The sequence below is a fragment of the Paroedura picta genome, chromosome 10 (genome assembly GCF_049243985.1).
Source record: "Paroedura picta isolate Pp20150507F chromosome 10, Ppicta_v3.0, whole genome shotgun sequence".
NCBI lineage: Eukaryota > Metazoa > Chordata > Lepidosauria > Squamata > Gekkonidae > Paroedura > Paroedura picta.
Window position 1 is genome coordinate 28,287,156 of NC_135378.1, and position 22,227 is coordinate 28,309,382.

The window sequence follows — 22,227 nt, forward strand, 5'->3', positions numbered from 1 at the left end:
GTCTTGCACTCTGATCACAATGTAATGTGTACACAACCAAAATCTTCTGTAAACTTCCATGACTAAAACGTATATTGAAAAGTCTGCTTTCCTGGGCTGAAAATAAAAGAAAAGGCTAGTCTGCTGGAGAAGGAGACCAAGCTTCAACCAAGCTTCAACCAAGCTTCTTCAGAGCGAGCTAGCACAGAGAGAGAAGCAAGCCTTGTGTCTGTCCTTACTTCACACCCACACCCAGTGCAAGAAAATGTCATCCCTCGGGTATGTTTGAGAGGAAATTTAAATAGGATTCTGTCCGAAGGAGGATGGCTTGCCTAGTATTACTGCACACCGCTTGCTGCAGTCAATGGCACATACTTGGCTGTGGCCCATTCATCTGGCTCCAAAAATGGAAAGACCTGGAGAATGAAATTTCTCTGCATCGTTGGCAAATTAATACATTTCCCCAGACTTTTGAGATCTCTCCTCTTCTCGTGCTCATCCCTTCCTCTCTGCCCCTCAGCATGTGCTCGGTTCTCTTCTGCCTCCTCAGGATTCTGCCTGGTTTATTTCTGCAACATTCAAAATAGGAGCAGGACTTTAATATTGGTTTGCAGGCAGAACGGGGAAACATGCTGCTGCTGTTCATCTTTTTAAAAGTATATGTTGCCCTTAAAAATCTGTCCCCAAAGGGTCACAAAACTCTTCCTTTTACGTGGGAATTTTAAAAAGTAAAGCTATCTTAGGAACAATATTGTTGAAAACACACTTTAAAAAACCTGCTTACAAAAGCTACTCCACGCAGCTCAAAAGAAATTTCAAAACACTTGAAATTTTCTCTGACATTGTCCGTTCCGTCCTGTGCAGGATGAGATGCCTCTCCAAACCACTCCCACCAGGAAGAACTCACCTCCATGCGGAAAGGACTGGTAGAGCTAAGAGTGTGACATGCCATCTTCTGTTCCGGGAAAAAGAACTGTGTTGCTTTAGGATGCTTAGGGCAGGGGGTTGAGCAGGGGGTTGGACTAGATGGCCTGTATGGCCCCTTCCAACTCTATGATTCTATGATTCTATGACACTTGCATCGTTTTTAGGGCATGATTCAAGAGTTTTGCATCTGACACAATACTACAGGATCTCCCTGGGGATACCTCCTTTCTGGGCAGCCTCAGCACCTGTGTTCATTGCTGTTGTGAGGGGATCCCTCAAAAGGTTGTGGAGGGGCTACAAGTCTGGGGTGGCCAGTGACAGAAGGCAATAGGAAACAGTGCAATAGTCCTTTTATTTCAGGACATGGTGCGACAAAAGGGCATGAGACAGCAATGGACCTATGATCCTGAACAACTATTTGTGGTGTCTAAGGGTGTGCATTCAGTTGTATCCACAATGAAAAAATACCCCCAAAATACCTTACCAGTATTTTTCAGGTATTTTAAAAGCCGGATACAGATCAGAGAATCTGTCTAACTATTGGTATAGCTGATCCTGAGTAAAGCCGAATTTTCAGCTTCTTTCTGGTATGTTCGGCTATATTGAATAGCTGCCGGTGAAGAGGTTTAAAGAACTACAAAGTTAAATTTCACTTCTCCTCTAGGACTGTTTCCCTCCTTTTGCTCTGGTTTCCAGGGCAACAGGAGGGAGGAGGAAGAGACAACTCTGCAGCCTAATGACAAAAGCACCTTAGGGGGAGTTGTAGGGCCTTACAGCCAGTCATTGCAATGCTTTTGCAAATGGCATTGCAGTGCAGATTTGCAACTTGCAATTTGCAAGGTTGTTGGATTTGAGTGTGAAGTCTGACTTGGGCTTGCCACAGGACTGAAAAAAGCTGTTCTGACCAAGCAGTAATAGAGCCCCTAGAATTGAACCCCCTGGTCCAATCTTTTTGAAACTTGGAGAGGAGTTGGAGAAGAGCCTCTTGGAGGCACCTGGAAAGTTTGGAGTCTCTAACTTAAACCTCCCTTCCCACACACACCCAGGCCATGGGAAAGGCAGAAACTTGAAAATCCCCATTAAAATCAATGATGCCATTGACTTTAATGGCTGGAGCGCTTCGGACAACTCCAAAGTGCTTCGGCTCAAGCTTCGGCTGAAAGGGCTGCTTGAGAAGGGCTTTTAATGGTCATTCAAAGCAGAAGTGGTTCCGATTTTTGGCTTAGCTCACATGCCTACCCCTGATCTTGATGGTAAAAACCCAAATGGTTATGAACCAAAGAGGTGCAAAGCAGCTCAGCATGTTCTCTCTTGAGTAACTTTGCCACTGAATGTTGGGACAAACTCATGCCCTTTCCTCTTATATAAATGAGGGGCTTTAAACAGAGTATGTTCTCCTGCTGGTCATGCTTCTATCAAAGCAGACAGAATGCCTCATTTTGGGTTGAGTGCTTGAATCTTTGGAAATAACTGCTTCTTCCAGAACAAACAAGGATTTGCTTGGTGACAGAATTGGACCTGGAGTGGGGAATTTCCCCCCAAAACAATTTGTGTACATTTCCCCCCAGAGTTGACAGATGGCCTATTGGGATGTTCATTCTAACCCAGGCTTTCCCAACCAGGGTTTCTTGAAACCCTGCAGTTTCTTGACAGCCCTGGAAGGGTTTTCTGAATGGAATTAATGGGAATTAATTAATTTTAATATATTTTTAAACGTTTGTTAAACATTTATCAGGTGATATGTCCATATATGGTTGTCAACTTGCCCTTTCCAAATGGCCAATGATGGGCCTGGAGGGGGTCGGAAAGGTGGGCATGTCCACAGCTGAGCTTTCCAACCATAGTCTGCAGGATCCTGCCACTTCTGGGGTTCCTCGAAGCCTTAAAAATGCTTCAGGTAAAACAGTAAAAAGAGTTGAGAAAGGCTGTTCTAACTGGGGTTTTCAGTGCTTTCAACTCTTTCTGAGGGGCTTTCCCTGTCTTGTTCATTGCTCTCTCCTGAATTCAGTCAGGCTATCTTAGTTGGCTCTTGAATTGGATACATCGATAATTCCAGTCAGAGTCTTGCACCAGAGAATTGGCGCTGAAAGGTTACATTTCACCTCATCACATCTAATGAGGCCTTTGTTTACCACTCATTCCTTAAGTAGCTGTGTTTTTGGAGGAGTGACTAATGAGAAGGCAGCAGCTCTTCCATAATTGTTTCCATAATCTGGAAAACCAGCTGTTGTCCCTGCTTTGATTTTCTAAAATCCCCTGCCGGCTATTTTGCACAATGCAATAATAATTTTTTTTAAATGAATGTGGTTTCTTGCTTGCCAGTCCTCAGAATGAATCTGGTTACAGAAACTGGTTTCCCTGTTCAAAGATATCCAATGGAAAAGCCATTCAAATGCATTGATTTAGCAGCCACGTTATCAGATTACACTGGCCCTGCACAGGTTGCAGATAGGAGATAAAGGGAAAAGAAACACCCACCAGCTGGACAGGGTGGAACCAGGCGGTTAAGAAGCCTGAGATGAGATACAGCTTGGCTTCTCCACCAGAATTAAACCTATGAAATCTGTCAATCTTAATCTTTCCGCTCAGGCAGCAGACCTCGATTTTGGCTGATTAAATCTTGGATCTGGCGCACACAATGAGTGAAGTATTGCTTTATTGCCTATAAATGAGAAGATGTATTGACAGATGGAAGTCATAAATTGGAATAGGGGACAGTTCTGTTGTTGTACAGGGCAAAGGACCTTGTGAAGAATCTCCAGCTTCCTGCTGTTTTGTATGGCATGATAGAAAATACAGGGGAAGAGGCGGCTATTGTCTTACATTACTGGCAGTGATCATTTCAACCTGGTGCTCTCCAGGGAATGGGTTGTTTCTGCCATTGAAGCCTTTAGCAAACTTTCCTTACTACTGCTTGCATGTTTTGGGGGGGGGGGTTTGTGGGTTTTTTAGCATTTTTAAAATTCCCGTAACAATAAAAATTCCCCATGATGTACAACATATAGTTGTCTGGAATCCATTGCATTACGCAAACAACAATAAGATCCATGCTCACTTCTTTACCAATTGTCATTCTCAAATTGTTCATAAACATCACAGATACATCCCAGGGCAGACAAGGGAGAAGACAGCAAGGGGAGGCCCAGCATGCACACACTGCACTGAGGCCTGGAGTGTGTTACTCCTGCTCAAAGGACACCTCAGAGAAGCCCAGCAATGTTATCGAAGCCTTCCACATGCCTGCATTTCGTACCAGTGGACAAGTCTTTCCCCCAAACAACAATATCTGATTCTGCTACAGCCGAGTACAAGCACACAAAATGAATATCTTCATGATGATGCCATTTACTAATTTACTTCCCTTGACCTATAGGTATGGACTGGTAATTCCCATTTCATGATGGCTGAGGAAGGGCGCATGTTCTGGGGACAACCCCATATAGCCCACTGCCCCACTCCAAATGCTTATTCAGAAGAAAAGACATCCCCAAGCTTGAGAGCAGATGGATGGAGGGTGGAAGCAGAGTATCTGCTGGTTGCATCTGCCCAGTTATCCCCAATTTTGTCAGGCTCATATTGCTAAGCTTCTTACTCCTGTTTGGTCTTTGAATCTGTTAAAAAGCTTCATTATGCTGTGGACTAATTTATTGCTAATTTACCCTCTCCCTATAAGTATGGACTGCTGATTCCCATTTCATTATGTTTGAGGAAGCGCACGTGAACACAAAAGCTTACACCTTGAATAAAATTTGTCACAGCCCTGATATTGCTGTTCTCCCAGAGCAGCAACATCAGGGCTCTCAGCCCCACCTACCTCACAGGGTACCTGTTGTATGGAGAGGAAGGGAAGGTGATTGTAAGTGTACTTTGAGACCCCTTCAGGTAGTAACAAGTGGGGTATACAAACTAATTCCTCCTCCTCCTCCTCCTCCATCTCTAGGCAGGGTGTAATTGCAGCGCTGCAGGCAGAAGGAGGAGCTAGCCTTCTACATGCCAAGGTGGTAAGTAGCCTCTCGGTGTTTTTTTTTTAAATGTGCATTTTTGTCTGTTGCAAACTTGTGCTGTTGTGATAGCTTGAAGAGAAAGCCTGATATGGCTCCAGAAGCTTCATTGAGGATATATGCCACCTTTAAAAATATTGTTCTATAATTACGGATATGAAATGAAACACCACTGGAAATAAGAAGGGGAGCTTTTTTGCTTGTAGTTAATGGCTTGAGTCCTATAAGTCACCAACCTCGCTGATCGGAAAATTCCACTGCCTCGGTGAAGAAACTCAAGCGGTACTACAGGCTTAATAGCATCTCTTTGAAAGAGACAGCACACGTAAATAGTGGGTCTGATGTAAAATAGAGAGCCAGTTTGGTGTAGTGGTTAGGAGTGCGGACTTCTAATCTGGCGAGCTGGGTTTGATTCTGCACTCCCCCACATGCAGCCAGCTGGGTGACCTTGGGCTCGCCACAGCACTGATAAAATTGTTCTGACCGAGCAGTGATATCAGGGCTCTCTCAGCCTCACCTACCTCACACGGTGTCTGTTGTGGGGAGAGGAAGGGAAGGCAACTGTAAGCTGCTTTGAGACTCCTTTGGGTAGAGAAAAGAGGCATATAAGAACCAACTCTTCTTCTTCTTCTAAAATAATATCCCTCTATAGGCCTTAAAACCACCATTTATTTCTTTATTCATATTTTTAAATTACCTGCTTTCCCCCCAGTAAGGACTGCCACAAATTTACAATACAGAAGATATAAAATTGCAACAAACAAGACAAAGGGGAAAGGCTTCACGCTTCATCTACATATGACCAAGTCCTTGTATGTGGTTTTCCCACATTCACATTTTACTCTCTGGTAAGCTCCTGTGTTTCGTTTTGTTTTTTTGTGGGGCGAGGGTTCTGTATGTATTTTGCTCACCCTAGTAATTTATTTGATATCACACAGTTTTATTTCCAGCATATCTCCCTGCAGATTTGAACTGCAGGTTTTTATGCTGGACATAATTCTGTGTAATATTGAATATACCACTAGAGGGAGCAAAGCACATGCAGAATGGGGGGGGGGGGAGAAGAAACAGGAATTTACCAGCTAGTAAAATGAGAATGTAGAAAATCCCATAGGGCAAGGGTAGTCAACCTGTGGTCCTCCAGATTAGCGATCCCCAACCTGTGGGCCGCGGAGCACATGTGGTCCTTCGACTAATTGGAGGTGGGCCCCGAAGGACGCCTTCTCCCCCCCTGCCCTTTACTTCACACCCCCCCCCCCCGGCCCTTTACAACACACTTCATTGTTGTGCCATGTATCTTATTTTGAAGGGATGTTTAAACATTACCACAGCGATCAGAGAGCACTAGGGCAGTGGTTGGGAGTAGAGGAGTAAACTACCCCCCCCCCCCGGGCTTCAGTAAAAGGCGTTGAGTGGTCCCCGGTGAGTGGTCCCCGGCGTTGAGTGGTCCCTGGCGATAAAATGGTTGGGGACCACTGCTCCAGATGTCCATGTACTACAATTCCCACGATTCCCTGCCATCTTTTGCTGGCAGGGGCTCATGGGAATTGTAGTCCATGGACATCTGCAGGACCACAGGTTGACTACGCCTGCCTTAGGGAACAACCCAAGGGCTTCACATAATCCCAGCTCTTTTATGTTGATGGCTGAAGGAAGCAGGGAGAAGCAACTTTATCTCTCCTGCTGTCTTTACTTCTGCAAACCTTGTTTTTGGATCCTCTGTTGGCTCTGTCACAAATTTAGGTGTAGCCCTATAAAGAACATGATTTTTTTTACAGCAGATCACACTTTGGCTTCACAAGGTGGTCTGCAGATGCAAAAGCAGTGGGGAGGAGATGATAAAGCTATTTATACCTGTCTTCTTTAGTCACAAACAGGAAAAAGCCAGTGTGCATCTGGGAGGCACCAAGCTCCTGTTACACACCTGGTGCAAAGTCTTGTCTTGCTCCCCTCAAAGGACTTCATAATGGGTAGCTGTGCCCTGTGCAATGCCTCTTGCCTCTGCCTGCAGAAGATTCCTAACCACAGTGTCAGTGAGATTGACAGGAACACTGACCACTCACCTTTCTGATCTCTCTGATGCAGTCCCTTTAAGGTTAAACTGAGCCTCTTAGGGCCAACTTCCTCTTTCCTGATTTTTCTTCAGAAATCCCTTCCTCTCTCTCCTGCCAGCCTGCCTGCAGTATGGTGGGTGTAAAGATGCGTCCAGCATCTCTCCGCACCCAAATAGCTAGATGAGTTTAGGGACTATTTTCTTCTCTTTCCTGCCTAGAATGGAGTTCTCTAGTAAACAGTTGCTGTATTCATTTAATAGCACAACCTGAGTCTGTGCTTTCGTTGCTGTTTTCGGTCTATGCTCACTCAGCCAGCATTGCTGTGATTGCACAGTAGCTTAAATAAGCATTCTGCTAACTCAATATCCGTCAGCTAGAGTCTGAATACAGAGTAGGTCTGTCTATAGCTGACTATCTATAGCTGCTAGTGGCTCTTTCTCTCCCATTTCGCCTACGGCCCTGAGAGGTCCTTTGGCTCTTGCCCTTTAGCTTGGACCTCTGGGCATACCCAGGCTTAAAGTACCTGGGAAAAGAACTCAACCAGGTCTCACCCAGCCGCCGTCAGCCAGTTCACAAGGCTGTGAACCACGGATACAGAGCTGAAATCCAGTTTCTGTCGCCATTCAGAAATATATTCAGTGGCCCGAGCACAATTTGTCGCCTTGAAGTAATGTTTCTTGTCTCTGGAGCTGACAGGATCTAACACAGGTGAGGATTAAGGGATGACGTTTTGTTGAGGGATGGAAATTTGAAAGGTCCTTTGAAATTGGGCATTTTGACAGGAGTAGTCAACCTGTGGTCCTGCAGATGTCCATTTGCTGGCAGGGGCTCATGGGAATTGTAGTCCACGGACATCTGCAGGACCATAGGTTGACTACCTCTGTTGTAGACTATCGACCCAGGTCCCAATAAATAGGCACACTGCGACCTTAAAATACAATGGGTTTGTATCTCCCCCCCCCTTGCTACAAATCCTTTTGCGCTATTCCAACTTTATCATTGTGGGTCAAGATGATCGGCCTCAGGATTCTGCAATTTCTGTATCAATGTTGTCTTGCTAAAATGCTTTCTTAGAGCAGACTGACATGACTTCTTGGTTTTTCCCTTGAGGGGATTGCCTACCGTAGCTGAAGGGGATTTTTTTTTCATGGAAACGGAAGCTCTCCCCTCCCCTAGTTCCAGCCCCCAAATCGACAGGTATTTCCGCACCCAGAGCTGGCAGCCCTAGAGAAACTACTTGAAAAAAAGATCTCGATAAACAACACAATTCAACTGCATTCCCTGAACCTGGCCTCACTCACTTAAGGCTCTTGTAACGACAAGATCTTGCGGCATAAGACAGAATTTAATTTGGTTTATTCCTTGGGGATATTTTTCACTGGAATAACCTGTGATTCTGCTTCAATCACCACAAAGTATAGGACATTCCTTACGCTTAAGATACAAGGGTTATTTGGTTTCAGTCCCTTTAAGAAACATTACACCTGCTTTACAAAATTTTTAATGCAGACTTCAGAAATTGGAAATATAAAAAAAAGAAAGCAAGAACAAGGCACACATGTTTGCGAATGCAAGAAAGAACCACAAGTTCTGGAATTCTAATCCCAATTTTTGCAATCATCCACTATTATGTCCTTAAGTAAGAAAGGAATACCTATTGATAGGGCAGTTTATACAGTTAAAAGAACGTATAAAGTGTAAAGACATTTTGTATTTTTGTTGTATTAATGACTCTTTTGGCCGAATGTTTCTAATTGCTCAGTCTGCGAAATGAGAAGTGACAATTTCCAAAATTCCAGACATGTTCCCCCCCCCAAATCATTCTATAGACCAAATTTAAAGATAATTAAAAGTCAGCAGAAGAGATTGTCAAAATAATGATTTTGTTCACTCTTTGCAATATAATTTCCCTCCTACAATCTGTAATTGTCAGCGATTGTACAGATGAAGATTTTTTCACATCCTTCACTTGTGCTGTTATGTCAGGGGTGGGAAATCCTGATGCTTCTCCACTGTGCACGCCAGTACATAGATAGCCCCCCCCCCCCCACACACACACACCAAGGTTTGCTCCAAGTCATCTTCAGCCCAGATATACGATATATATACACTGCGCTTGTACTCATGCTGCTAGGCATAACTTATACAATACTTTCATCTTTACACAATATATCAGGGAAACCCGCCACCTCCCCAAAAAAGCAAAACTTTTTAATGTAGCTGATAAAATCTTGTGTGATGTGGCAACCATTGGCACAGAATGATTCACATGAAGGTTAAGAGCTGTTTCCTCTTTCATCCAGTCTGAAATGGTGACATTTAGGGTGCTGGACAGTAGCAGCAGGCAGATCATATCAACATACCATGTATCTTATGTAGAGTCAGATCACGGGTCTGTCGTGCTCTGTATTGCCTATTTTGACCGGCAGCTGCTCTTCAGGGTCTCTCATAGAAGATCTTTCACACCAAATATCTGTTCCTTTAACTGAAGGTGCCGGAGATTAAAGCCTCTTGAATGCAAAACTGGTGTTCCGTGCCTAATGCACATTTCTGAGCTTGCAAGGTGCCTTGTATTCCAATGCTGCATCAAGTTCAAACAAAGAGAATGCCATCAGAGAAGCCATTTTGGATCTGTGGTAAGCCTCATTCATTTCCTGCAGTGCTCAGGTGTTCTTATTTTGTGAGCAACGGAGAAAAGAACGTCATTCTCTACTGTCTCTATCCCGTACATAATTTTGTGAGCCTTTCTCGTGTCACCTCTCAATTATTGTTACTCCAAGCTAAAAAGCCCCAATCTCTTTCAACTTTCCTCAGAAGGAGGGAGTTCCACCCCCTTAGTTGTTTTAGTTGCCCTTTTCTGCACCTTTTCCAATGCTGTATCTTTTTTGAGCTGTGGTGAACAGAACTGAATGCAGTATTCCAAAGGAGGCCGCCCAGTAGGTTTATCCAGGAGCATTAGAGTCCCGGCTGACTCACTTTCCATGCCCTTCCTCAGTGATCCCCAGCATAGCATTGGCCGTTTTTTATTGCAGTCGCACCCGGAGTTGACATCTTCAGTGAGTCACTCTACCATGACTCCAAGATCTCTCTCCTGGTCAGTTCCCGCCAGTTCAGGCACCATCAGCGTAGGTTTATGGTTCGGATTTTTGGCTCCAACATGTATTACTTTGCACTTACCCAGGTTCAATCTCTTTTGCCCTGCTGACGTCCATTCACTGAATGACAGTGAGCAGCTACAACAGAACTAAAATTAGAACAATGCAAGAAAACTAGAACAAAACTAACATTAGACCTAAAATTAGCTACAACTAAGTAGTTGAGCAGCTACAACACTGAGCAATTACAAAATGTTGGAACCTAGAAGTATTTCTTATCTATTTACCCTCCATACTACTTTAATCCTTTTTACTTAGTCTGTCTTGATAGAACTTTATATGTATATATGTAAACTGGTGTATCTAAGGATCTAAAAATGCCACTTACCCTCTCCTTGGTCCTTGCCTGTTTATTCCCTTGTTCCTGACTTTGTCACTGGAGCTGGGCCTGCTACCATGGAAATCTGGGGTCTGTTCAGAGGAGGCCTAAATACACAGCAGGTCAAATCTCCAGACCCCTCTGAAGCAAATTCAAGATGAGTGCTGGAAGTTATGTAGGGCTGTTGACAGTCAATACTTGGATGGGAGACCACTAAGAAAGGCTGGCATATTCTTAGTCAATTCAACCAGATAGGAGACTGCTTCATTGAGGCCAGGCCTCCCTGTTTCTTTCATTAGGCCTTGCACACGATAACTTCTTTGTGGCTTAAACTCCAAGTAAAACAGTGGGCGAGGTTGTCCTTTGGGTTTGGTTTTGCCTCTAGCACCAGCATCACTTTAGCTATCCCTGATCTCACAGGGACTCTCTGTGCCAAAGAACAAACCGAATGCTTTTGTCTGGGCCAGCCGAAAGGATAGAAAATACTGGGCAAGCTTTCTGAGCTCATCAGAACTCTTCTCCAGCTAGATATTACCCCCCCCCCAATAAAGCGGAGGGGAAAGCAGGTTCTGTCTCTTGGCAGCCTTGGGTGTTAGATTCTGACAGAGTCACAGGTTGGTTAAGAGGGATGCCCTCTCAGGATCCTTCTTTTGGTCCTGCCCACTCACCAGTTCAGTAGACTAAAGGCAAAATCAGACCTAGCAGGGAGCTGGACTAGATGGCCTTTATGGCTCCTTCGAACACTACGAGTCTCTGCTCTTGGCCCATCGGGTCTCTTTGCCACCTGGTGGCGACAAGTTCAAACAGCAAAAGCGATACAGCATCTGCGGGAGCCCCGGGCAGACCAGGAGGATTTTCTAAAGGCTTCGATTGAGGAACTGGCTTTAGGACCGGTTGTGCTGATGGCGTCTCCCGCCCCCCCCCGCCCCCTTTTGGGAAGCTCCCCGGAGAATTCCTCTCGGAGCGGGGAAGGGTGTTGGAAGAAGACGCTGGGAAGCTCTCTGGACAGGGCGCCCCGCGGAAGGGCAGGGGAAACAGCCACGCGAGCGAGCGAGCGAGCGAGCGAGGGAGGGAGGGAGGGAGCCTGCCGAGAGAAGCGCTGCCTGACCTGGTCTCCTTCCGGGCGCATCCCGGGGGAAGAGTCCCGATCCCGCCGGCTCCCTCGGAGAATTCCTCCGCCGCGGAGGTCCCCGCAGCCCTTCCAGCCGCGGAGCAAGGCGAGCCGAGCGCTGCTGGGCCTGCCTTCCAGTTCCCGGAGCAGAGTAGCCCGTTCACACGTGAGCAGGAGGACCCGGTGGCCGCCTCCTCTGACGTCTCCGGCAGGCGCCTCTCTCCGGTTCCCCCCGCAGCCTCTGCTCGTGGAAAGTGCAACTGGGTCGGTGCTGCAGCCTGCTGCCCAGGACGGAGGCGCTCTTTTGCAAGCTGTTGGGCGAAGCAGCTGCGGTTAAGCAGGTTCCTTCCTTCCTTCCTTCCTCTCTTCCTTTCTGGGATTTGCCAAAGCTTGCAGCTCCCTCCCTCTGCAGTTCGGGGGTGATTGACAGGCCTTCAAAAGGGGTGTCACTCTGTTCAGGATCGCCCTGCGGATCCCCATTGTCTCCCATATCACTAGCAGCCTCCTGCATTTTATTCTGTGATTTCCTAGGGGGATATAGCAATATCCCCCCACCCGGTCATTATATTCCCCCCCTATTTCTCAGCCAACCTGCCGATCTTGGTGTCCTAGTTAAGAGTGGCCATTTTGTTGAGGTGGTTGAGAGCAGCAGCCTGTAATCTGAAGAACAGGCTTTGGTTCCCCTCTCCTCCCCAGGCAGCCAGCTGGGTGACCTTGGGGCAATCCGCTTCTCTCTCATTTCCGCACCCTTTAAATGTAGTGAAATGCTTACCTTAAATGTAGTGAAATGCTTGTTACATTCTGGACCCTCCATACGACGTCCTCAACATGTGGGATCATCTCTGTTACTTTTCTTGAAGATGGGCACTATGACACCAAGTCCCCAGTCAAGGGGAATCTGAGCTGTCTGATCGATGTATGTGAATAAAGAGGTTAAAATTGGGGCCCACCAATCCATGTTTGATTTCAGTAGGTCCTGGGGGGGGGGATGAAATCGCCACCGGGGGCTTTTCCACTCTTTAATTGTGAGATTACTTGTTTAATTTCATGACGTGCTGCTGGGTGCCATTGTGATAAACGGTCAATTGAAAGATCGAATTGAATATGTAATTGATGATGCGCCACAGAGACCCAGCTCCCAAGCAGCCCTTCGGTCCAGGGGAACTGATCTCCGCAGTCTGGAGAGGAGCTTTTTTTCTGGGGCCTCTCCAGGTCCCTCCTGGCGGCTGGCACCCCTGAACAGTGTCAGGGTGTGCTAGCCGTCAGCTGGAACCCTGAGATCCCACTTAGGCTTTTCCCTGGGCACTCCCAGCTGTGGGACTGGAAGTGGGTGGGGGATTACACTCCCCTAGATCCTCGGGGCTATGGCACAGGAGCAGTCATGCCTGACCTTTGTATCCTGGCTCAGGCCGTTATCAATAAATCCCAGGCTATTTGCTGTTAATGGGCCAGACTGGCTTGGAGGGGGATTACAGATCCAGCATGGAAGTGCTGTCGGTGGATGGGAGAGCAACACCAAGGGCTTCCCAGGGCTCGAGCCCAGACCGCTGGTGGCACAGGAAGCGGCCGCGTAGGACTGCCACACAAGGGATGCAACCACCCTAGAGGTTGGTGGAGCTCTTTGGGCTGGAAAAGAGGTTAAAGCAGCGGTAGTCAACCTGTGGTCCTCCAGATGTTCATGGATTACAGTTCCCATGAGCTGACAGCAAACTCTGGCAGGGGCTCATGGGAATTGTAGTCCATGAACATCTGGAGGACCACAGGTTGACTACCCCTGCTCTAGGGGAACCTTCATCTGGTTGTATAGACTCAGGGCAGACTGCAGAGGGGTCAGCTCCTGTTGGAAGGCTTCTTAGGTGGGGACGGCTCCATCCCGTCCAGGAGTCCCTGGCTTCATATTTGTGCCAGCACAGTTCAGCTCCCCATTGCCTGATGCCTATGCTGTTTCTATTGGTGGGGGCGGGGCAGACTGTACATCACTTCTGCAGCTCAGTTCCACATACTTCTTCACATCTTCACACGTGATCTGTCTGGTTGGCCATGGCAGTCGTCAGGGCTTTGCATGCTGCAGCCTGGGTTTGCCAATATATGAACTCCTGTCTGACCAGTCCAGCTTTGCGGGAGGAGGTGGCTGGAAACATGTCACCTGTCCTCACCCCTTCCCCACATGCCACGGGGCCCTGGGGTGGCTCAGATTCCAGTGCCAGGAATGATGGGATTCCATTTGACTAGAGAGCCCGGTTTTGGCTAGACGGCCTATGGGGAGGGTCACTTAACCACGTCTTGGTCCAGGTCTGATAGTGGTTTTGTGGGAGTGCCCAGTGGCCAGCGTGAGTTCGAGGGCCCGTCTTGGGAGCAGCACGGCCACTGACCTGGCAAAGTAGCACGGGCCCCACTTGCCTCGTCATTGAGGACTAAGCATTCTGCAGGGAAGGGGGGGATGTTTCATGGCTAGGCTACTGGCAGCCAGTCAGGTCCCCATATGCTGGCACACAGGGTGGCCCCGGTATGGCATCCGGTGGTCAAAAGGAAGAAAAAGGAACAGAGTGGCTCAGTTATGTGCCCTGGACCTCTAGGATGAAAGAAAAACAAAAAGAATCCCAAGGAACTGGGCCGACCACAGACCACCGGAGAATGTTCTAAAATACGGGGAGATTTGAATCAGTTAAAAAAATTTTTATTCACAAAAAGATTTTTATTTCATTTATACAGCGTATAAGATAATGGTCTTCCTCCGCTTCCATCTGAGGACTGTGATGATGAATCTAGAATATAAAAAAATGCAGAAACGTTGTCAATAAAGAGCATAAATAAACGAGGGTTCCATGTGACACCCGAGGACATGGCTTTGGGAAAATGTCCTGTTCTGACTTGAGGGAAAGTAACTTCTCTAACCATGTGGTTGTACCACCTATCATTCTCTCCAGAACTAAGCCCCATGAACCCAGAAGCTCTTTGCTTCATCCCAGCCATTGCCAGCTATGCTGAAACTAACAAAGGACAGTTCATAAGAGAATGACGTGGTGATTCTGACTGCAGGAAGGTCTGTATTTATTATTTTTTTAGCTATCTGGTGGGGGGGGGAATCATAGAATCATAGAGTTGGCAGGGGCCATACAGGCCATCTAGTCCAACCCCCTGCTCAACGCAGGATCAGCCCAAAGCATCCTAAAGCATCCAAGAATTAAGAAGAGTAAAGACTCATTGAGGGGTATGTGCAGTCAGCCTTTCATCAGCCTTTCCCCTTCCTCCAGGGACCTCAGAGTCCCTCCCCCATTTGAATCTCAAGAGCCATGTGAGGTGTTCCCACTGCCCAAAGTGACTTTGAGAATCTCATGGTAGAGCATTGATTCTGTTGTACGAAGAATCAATCACATTAGCTCCTGATCAACTCTGCAGTTTGAAGGAGTATCGCAGATGGACAGATAGAGTGCTGGGAGAAGAAATGGAGAATTTAAGCTGTTGAGTACTCAGTGGACGGCCTCTCCCAGATCACCTCTCTCTTCTAAGCCACAGCACTGACCATATAACAGTTGTGCAACAAGAAAGCAGTAGAACTAAGTCCTGAACAACAAAACTTCCTCAGCCTAAGCTTCTGAGATTCAAAGCTCTCTTGCAGACCCAGCACTAGAAATGTGGATGTGAAAAGCTGGTGTCTGAGAGCACAGGCCTTTGTTACATGGAGCTGGGATTGGCTGTGACCAGAACTCTCGACTGAGTTCATACTCTGCGACTCACTCGGATCTACCGTTGTGGAATGCATGAAGCGAAGGCCAAAGAACCGCAGAACACCCATTCACACAGAAGTGAATTTCTTTCTACCCCCCAAAGTTCTGAGCTCGAACTAGTCAAATACCTGGGCAGCAAAGCCACAATTGTAGATAGGAGACAGACCAGATAGAATGCGGGACTGCTCAGCTGCTTATGCATGGTCCAGTCGGTATTGGCTGGTGGGTTGCAAAGGATGCACGGCGAACCAAAGATAATCGAAAATAAGAAATACAGGATGATACTTCCAGTTATTGCAGCTGCTTGGGTCATAGTCTAATTAAAAAAAAAGAACAATCATATAAGAACCTGCTTCTCCTGTGTGTGTGTGAGACAAAAAGAAATGCAGAAATATATAGCTTTAGGCAACCCCTTCCCCATAACATCTTGCTATGAAATAAGATTGGGCAGTCTTGGGCTACTGGGCTCGCTTTCCCCATTCCTCGTCTTCATAACCGAAAGAACGCGGCACATACCACAGATTTCCTCTGGAGGATAAGGTTTCCCATACAACTTAAAAACATGGCAGTTTCCACCGGAGCCTCGGAAGCCTTGCGGTCCATATTATACATCTGCAAAGGAACAAAGATTTTGAGGACCACACAGCCCCTCTTTATGCCTTTTTCTACTTATCTTCTTACTAATATTTGAGGGATATCTGAAGGCCTAGAGCTACAAGCTAATTACTCTTGTCCTAATCCTAATATGTCATATTTCTCAAATGTCCTTCATGCTTCCTAGTTTAGGTTTTTACATTTTAGGGGGTACTTGTCACTGGCGTACCTACTAATAAGGGGCTGCATCTCTTCCAGGAATGGGGCACCTCTGTCCAGAATAAAGTATCCTCCCTGGATACAAGATCCTCCACCCTGTGTTGGTTCAATAGCTATACATACCGGTATCTGGATTTCAGTCCAATGGATTTCAGTCCAGGGGGAAGCTGAGGTTTGCACACAGCTGGGCAGGAGGGTCCTTATAAGAAAAGACCTTTCTCTCAAAGAGCCCTTGTGCCAGTGGTTGGGAAGAGACAAGTGCACATGTCTTATTGGACAGCCCCTTTCATAATGCTATTAGATGTAATCTAATTCAACCAGGAGTGGACAACTGCCAAGGAATCCCCCCCAAAGAAAAGATTCAGATTCTGCTCCAAAATGAAAATCAGCAGACAAGTCTCCTTACAGACAAATTCTGCTATAAAATCGCGAGGTGTTTTTGTAAACCAGAAGGCACTTATAGAGTTCTATTGTAACATTGTAATTCAGTCCATGGCATTTAATGCTCATTTTAAATACTTTTAATGTTTTAAAGTTCTAAAGTTTTACTGATGGTGGATTTCTAACCTCTTTTTTTTATATTACCTTCCTTCATTATAAACCACCATCAGTTTTAAGTGCATATGACATATTGGTCTAAGTGACCGTCAAATAAAGATTGATATAGGGATATTGCTGCAAGCAAGAAAACTGGGTCTGTCAGAGATAATGGGAAGAATGTCCTTTCCCACAACTTACCCCGTAAGACACGAAAAAGCAGGCCAAGCTTTGATATAAGGCATCTGCTAAGTTGATGAAGAAGGCTGAGGATACATAAGGCTGAAAAACAAACATGGGAGAAAACACGTCCTTGGTTTCAGGAGATACAATTCCAAAAAATTGGGAGAAAATGGCACCTCCTGATGTGGCCATGGCCCTACCTATGGAGCTTCTGAAAGCTGCGCTCAGAAGGCCTGAACAGCATCAGGAGAGAAGTCATAGCCTCTGGGGAGGCTCTGAGCCCATCTGCTGCGTCCCAAATAAGAGGCAAAAGTCAAACCATGGTTTGTTTTGCTTTAAGAAAGAGCAGCAACATGTGGTTGGCAGACAAATGCACAGACTTTTAAGTTCCAAAATCAGGATATTTTCCCCGTCAGAATGGGCTTGCATTTGCCCACCCACCAACAGAAATGGATTCAGCAAAAGACATTTTCTTTGTCCATTCTGTTTTCTGGCAAGGCTTCATGTGATCGTGAGCTGCACATGGACTATGTGCATGACAATGTGAAACCTGCACACGGAATCTGTGCCAAGGACTCTCAGTTTCGGGGATCTCTGGCCTCCGTGACCTCCCCCACCTCTAATCCTGACCTGCTGCGCTTCTTTGGCCAAATACTTCCTTTATGGCCAGTCTGCACTACCACTCAGTGTTCAGTATGGCCTGCGTCCCTGCCAAAGCTGTCTTCGGCAGGACACTTCCATAAGCAACAGCAGTTCACGGGGCAGCTACTGAGAACAGAACGTCAGTCAGCCCAAGGCCTCCAGCTGCTCTTGTAAGGCCACCTACCTTACCTGGCTAGAGGCTTTGTGAAGCACTGCCTTTTCTTTCCAGGATCCCACTATAGGAATTGAACAAGGAAGTATATGTGGGGGGTGGGGGGGGGAGCAGGAGGAACCGGCAACACAATCACAAGTGGTAAGTCAGGCACTTGAGCCAAACCGGAATGTACCTCAGATCTCTGGCTGGACTTGTAAAGTTCCGGCATTCGGAGAAGGGTCTCTGCAGATAAATGTTTGTCCAAAAGACCATAGATAACTGGTGGTACAGATGTGAAGAGGAGGTTGAAAAAAATGAGACTCCCGTGGTCTGTCATGTCTGTCATGTCTCCTCCAGCAAAGAACTGATACCAGAAGAGGATAGCTACATATGCCTGTTAAGATGAAAGGAGACAACAAAAAGGGAGAAGGAACAAATGGGTGGTGAGGGGAAGGCAAACAAGGTCAAAGGATTCAGAGAGTAGTCCATAAGTTCAACGGTCCCCAAACTTTTTGCGGTTGAGGACCGCCTCCGGGGGTGGGGGAGGGCCGGCAGCCCGGGCGTCACGCATGCACGTTTGTGCCACCAGAGGGTTCTAACGCACACGCGCAGAGTTGCCGCGCATAAGCGTTTGCGCCAGCAGAGGCGCAAACCCGCATGCGTGGCACCTCCGCATGCCGGCAGCTGCGCCCGCCTCTTCCCCCCTCTCTCGCAGCCAGAAGCTAGCCAGGCCGTGAGCGAAGCGGCCCCTTTGGCATCCGCTTTGCTCACAGCCTGTCGAGTTTCTTGCTGCGGGGGGGGGGGGGGGAGGCAGGCACGGCCGGGGGTGGCCTGGGAACGAGGCCTTCGTGGCCCTGTACCGGGCCACAGACCGGGAGTTGACGACCCCCGCATAAGATGACACACAAACTGAATATGCCAGTCTTAAAAAACTGGACCTCCCTCCACCTTAGAACAGCAGCGAAAGGTCTTTTTATATATTGAAAATATTTATACTCTGCTTTTCCTTTGTGGCTCAGGGTGGCTTACAATTTTAAGACAATTGAAAAGATACAAAATGTGATAAAACCCATTGGCACTCCTTCGCCCTCCATCTACACTCTGTGACAGCAGCTAAGCTGTGGCCGTCTTTTTGTGGCTGGCTGCACCTGCAGGCCCTAGCCAACTCAAAGCCATCATCAATGAAACTAGGGGTTGTTCACTGATTTTTCCGTCCCCAGGCCCTATGGCCTGCTTATTGATTCATGGTGAAAGATGCACTTCCTGACATCTTTGTCTCACCTTTCTGCTGAAGGACTCGGATTAGCACCGAAAGCTAAAAAAGAAGTCCTTCAGAGAAGCCGAAACTAGGAGGCACATTTGAACTGAAGGCAGGAAGTCAATGATGGTTGCTTGAAAATCAACTCCAAGGTAGAGGGTAGTAGATAGTTATGGTCATATTTTCTTTTATTATTATATCGATTGATTGACTTACTTTTATTATTATCTTTATTGTATTATTGTTTTATTATCTTAGTTTTATCTTTATTGTTTTGGCATCCTCCTGTTTAATGGCTTCTTTGATTATCTTACTGAATTAACAGGAAGCCCTCTTAAACCGGCTTTCTGGAGACGTGGTCGGCTGTACACTGATCTTTAGAAGAACGCCTCCAAGGGTCAAATGGTTGGCCCATTCAGCATGAGCCCGTGGAGAGCCAGTGTGCTGAAGCGTGGAGTTAGGAACAACTCAAGTTCAGAGCCAACTTGGTGTCACGGATAAGAGTACTGGCCTCTAAACTGGAGAGATGGATTGGATGCCCCGCTACCCCAAATGCAGCCAGCTGGGGGACCTTGGGCTAGCCACAGTCCTGATCTCAGAGCTGTCAGAGCTCTCCTACCCCTTCCACCTCATAGGGTGTCTGTTGTGGGGAGAGGAAGGGAAGCCTATTGTAAGCCTGCTTTGAGACTCCTTTGGGTAGTGGAAAGCAGGGTATCAAGACCAACTCTTTTTATTTCTCCAATCCCTGCTTATCTGGTGCTCCCTCATAAATCCATATATGGTTCAATTTTTGAAAGGTGGGTTAGAAAGGCCAGCCTGTCTCACTCCCCTCCCTTCAGCCAGAACTGCAGAAAACATCCCTCTGGTATGCTGAGGTTCCTAACTATCAAGCCAGATAGTAACAATCCCTCATTAATGGTGACAGAGTGTGGCATTTCTGGCACATCCCATTTTGAATTGACTATTAAACGCCTCTGGAGCAGTGACCTTCCACCCAAGACAGGAGTGTGGGGGCAATTTCGGCTGTCAAAGTCTGCTTGTCCCCCTTCCTGTCCATTCCCTGGAGCCACCGCCACCACCGTTCCTGGGAGAAACATACCAAATTCTTGTAAAAGAAATAGAGGACCATGTTGGCGAGTCGGGTGTAGGACCAGTGGCCGTGGACAAGCAGCAATTTGTTCAGTTGTTTGAACTGTGATACCGCAAAATCACTTGCCATCACTGCCTGAAAGCAAACAAAAAACAGACATTTATATATAATAACAATAAACAATAAAATCTCAAAAAAAACCCATACATCTTCCCTTCAACATTTCTGGCAGATAAGGATCATTGCAGAAACTGGTTACTTTATCATCCGTAGAGGTGTTAATTTCCACCTAAGAACATTGAGGTCTTGATCCTTGTTCCCTTGGGAATACGTGTGGAAACAAGCTGCATTCATACTGATGAATTTTGGCAATTTCGGTGTTTCAGAGATTACGGAAATTGCCGTAACCTTGCGATCGCTGTTCCCCCATCACAGTGTTCCTACTGAGTGCTGTGAGTGGGAAAGAGGCCTGCAGACAATACACGCTCTCAACATGCGCACTTCCAGGAAGCACAGACTACCCAGAGACTGTAGAGAGGAGACGTTTCCTGAAACTGTTCACAGGTGGACCCTTCTCTGGAAATTTGATCTCAGGATATAGTCTCCTAAGGTGGGGTCTGATTTCTTAGGAGTTTAGAAGCTGACAAGAAGAGAGCAGGCATAATCCCACAACATTCCTAGCTCCTGCTCCATTGCCTCTTGCTTGCTCACCCAAATTCCCTTCCATCGCAGTTCCTTCCTCCCATCTGCTGCTTCCTCCCTTCAGCGTGTCCTTCCTTAAACCAAAAATGTCGGAATGCCCAGATTTGGAGAAACACCTCACCTTTCAGTACCTCAATGTGCAGATCAAAAGATCATTTGGAATCAGAGACATAAGACAGCACGGAGCTGTAATCTATATAGCACGAGAGGCAGTCAGATACCATGCTGGCAGGGGCTGATGGTAATTGTAGTCCATGGACATCTGGAGAGCCCCAATTTGGCCTCCCCTGCTTCATGGCTTCCCGGGCACTTAGAAATGAACAGCCTAGTATGGCTCTGTGGTTGGTGACTTAGAGCAGAACCTGGGATTAGTAGTAGCAGCACTTTCATTATGGAATTGCACCAGAGCAGAGATTGGGATTCAAATCCCTGCTTGAATGAGTCTCATGGGGTCTTCATGGACCAGTCACAGTGTCTCACCTTAGGCTAGATGACAGATGACGGTCACCTCCATGTACCCTGATAAGGGGAGGAATTTTTTAAAAATGCTATTCTGTGTACTTGGAGGGGTGGGGGTGGGGCTTTTGGCCTAGGATTCTGAAGCTTCAAGTTGTCATGTTCACAGCCTTTGATCCCACTGGCAAATCCACGGAGCTGCATGTTTCCTCGTGAGATGGATCCATAAGCAACACGTCTTTTTTATGGAACCCTACCTGCTTGCCTTCTTGGCCAGTGATTCCAACCCCCACATCAGCCTCATGGATCATGCTGGCGTCGTTGGCACCATCACCTGCCAGAGAGAGCGGGAAACTCACATGAGAGAGACTTTGGAGCACTGTACACAGGTCACACTGGCGAGTCTTTTGTACGTCAAATCAAGGCTCCCGTTCTCACTGACGCATCGGTTGAAAGCCTCCCCTGCGGCTGGCAGGTCAGAATGTAGTAAAAGTACCCCAAAGACCTAGCTAGGAATCCAATGGCTGAGCACATTAAATATTGCAATAAAAATAACTTTGTTACATCGTGCACATAAACAGGATTAAAAGCTACCTCAAAAATGCAGTTAAGAACATAAATCCACATTTAGAACAACCTATGAAATGTTGCACGCACAATTCCCAAGAATAACATTCATGGTTACACATCTTATGACTAATGACCAAATGCGTTTCCAGCGAGAGGGCCTTATTCAATGGCCAAGTAAAAAAAAAAAAACACTCTAAAACTCTTTCAGCATCCAGAATATCTTATCCATTAGTGGCTCGTATATTTCTAAAAGAGCCATGTGGGCAGTCCTGTCCGGGCCTGAACAGCCACCCTGTCCAGGTGGTGTCCGGCCCTTTGGGCCAATCCGGATTGGGCCAGCCCCTGGAGCCGCTGCTCCTGCTCTCCCAGGCCCTTCCCTAGCAGCTGTGGCACCACTCGGCCACCACAATGACAACGGGCCCTCCGGTAAGGAGGGCAGGGGGCCGGGAATGGCTTCCCCGCGCTCTGCCAAGCATACCTGCCACCTCTAAGGCCCGTGAGGAAGCTGCGTAGTGGCTGGGGTGCGCCGTGGATCCCTTCTGGCGCGC

The 22,227-nt window shown here is 47.0% G+C and overlaps 2 protein-coding genes across 15 annotated transcripts in view; both read right to left on the reverse strand.

Annotated features, from left to right (window-relative positions):
• LOC143819823 (uncharacterized) overlaps nt 1-12,522 on the reverse strand; it is a 33,283-nt gene extending 20,761 nt beyond the window's left edge. For 6 of the 14 annotated variants that reach the window (XR_013225108.1, XR_013225107.1, XR_013225106.1 and 3 more), the window contains exon 1: nt 9,325-10,438. The gene's annotated coding sequence lies outside the window, so the exon portion shown is untranslated. The other 8 variants (XM_077301870.1, XM_077301865.1, XM_077301866.1 and 5 more) reach the window with 8 other exon arrangements.
• Nucleotides 12,523-14,207: 1,685 nt separating this feature from the next.
• The window catches only part of LOC143819821 (phospholipid-transporting ATPase VD-like), a 38,253-nt gene continuing 30,233 nt past the window's right edge, over nt 14,208-22,227 (reverse strand). Inside the window, exons 16-22 of the mRNA XM_077301861.1 lie at nt 21,367-21,443; nt 19,961-20,086; nt 17,797-17,997; nt 16,826-16,906; nt 15,791-15,886; nt 15,403-15,590; nt 14,208-14,311 (exon numbers count right to left, since the gene is read on the reverse strand). Coding sequence (XP_077157976.1) covers nt 14,251-14,311; nt 15,403-15,590; nt 15,791-15,886; nt 16,826-16,906; nt 17,797-17,997; nt 19,961-20,086; nt 21,367-21,443 — 830 coding nt within the window. The 3' untranslated portion in view covers nt 14,208-14,250. The remainder of the gene's footprint in view (nt 14,312-15,402; nt 15,591-15,790; nt 15,887-16,825; nt 16,907-17,796; nt 17,998-19,960; nt 20,087-21,366; nt 21,444-22,227) is intronic.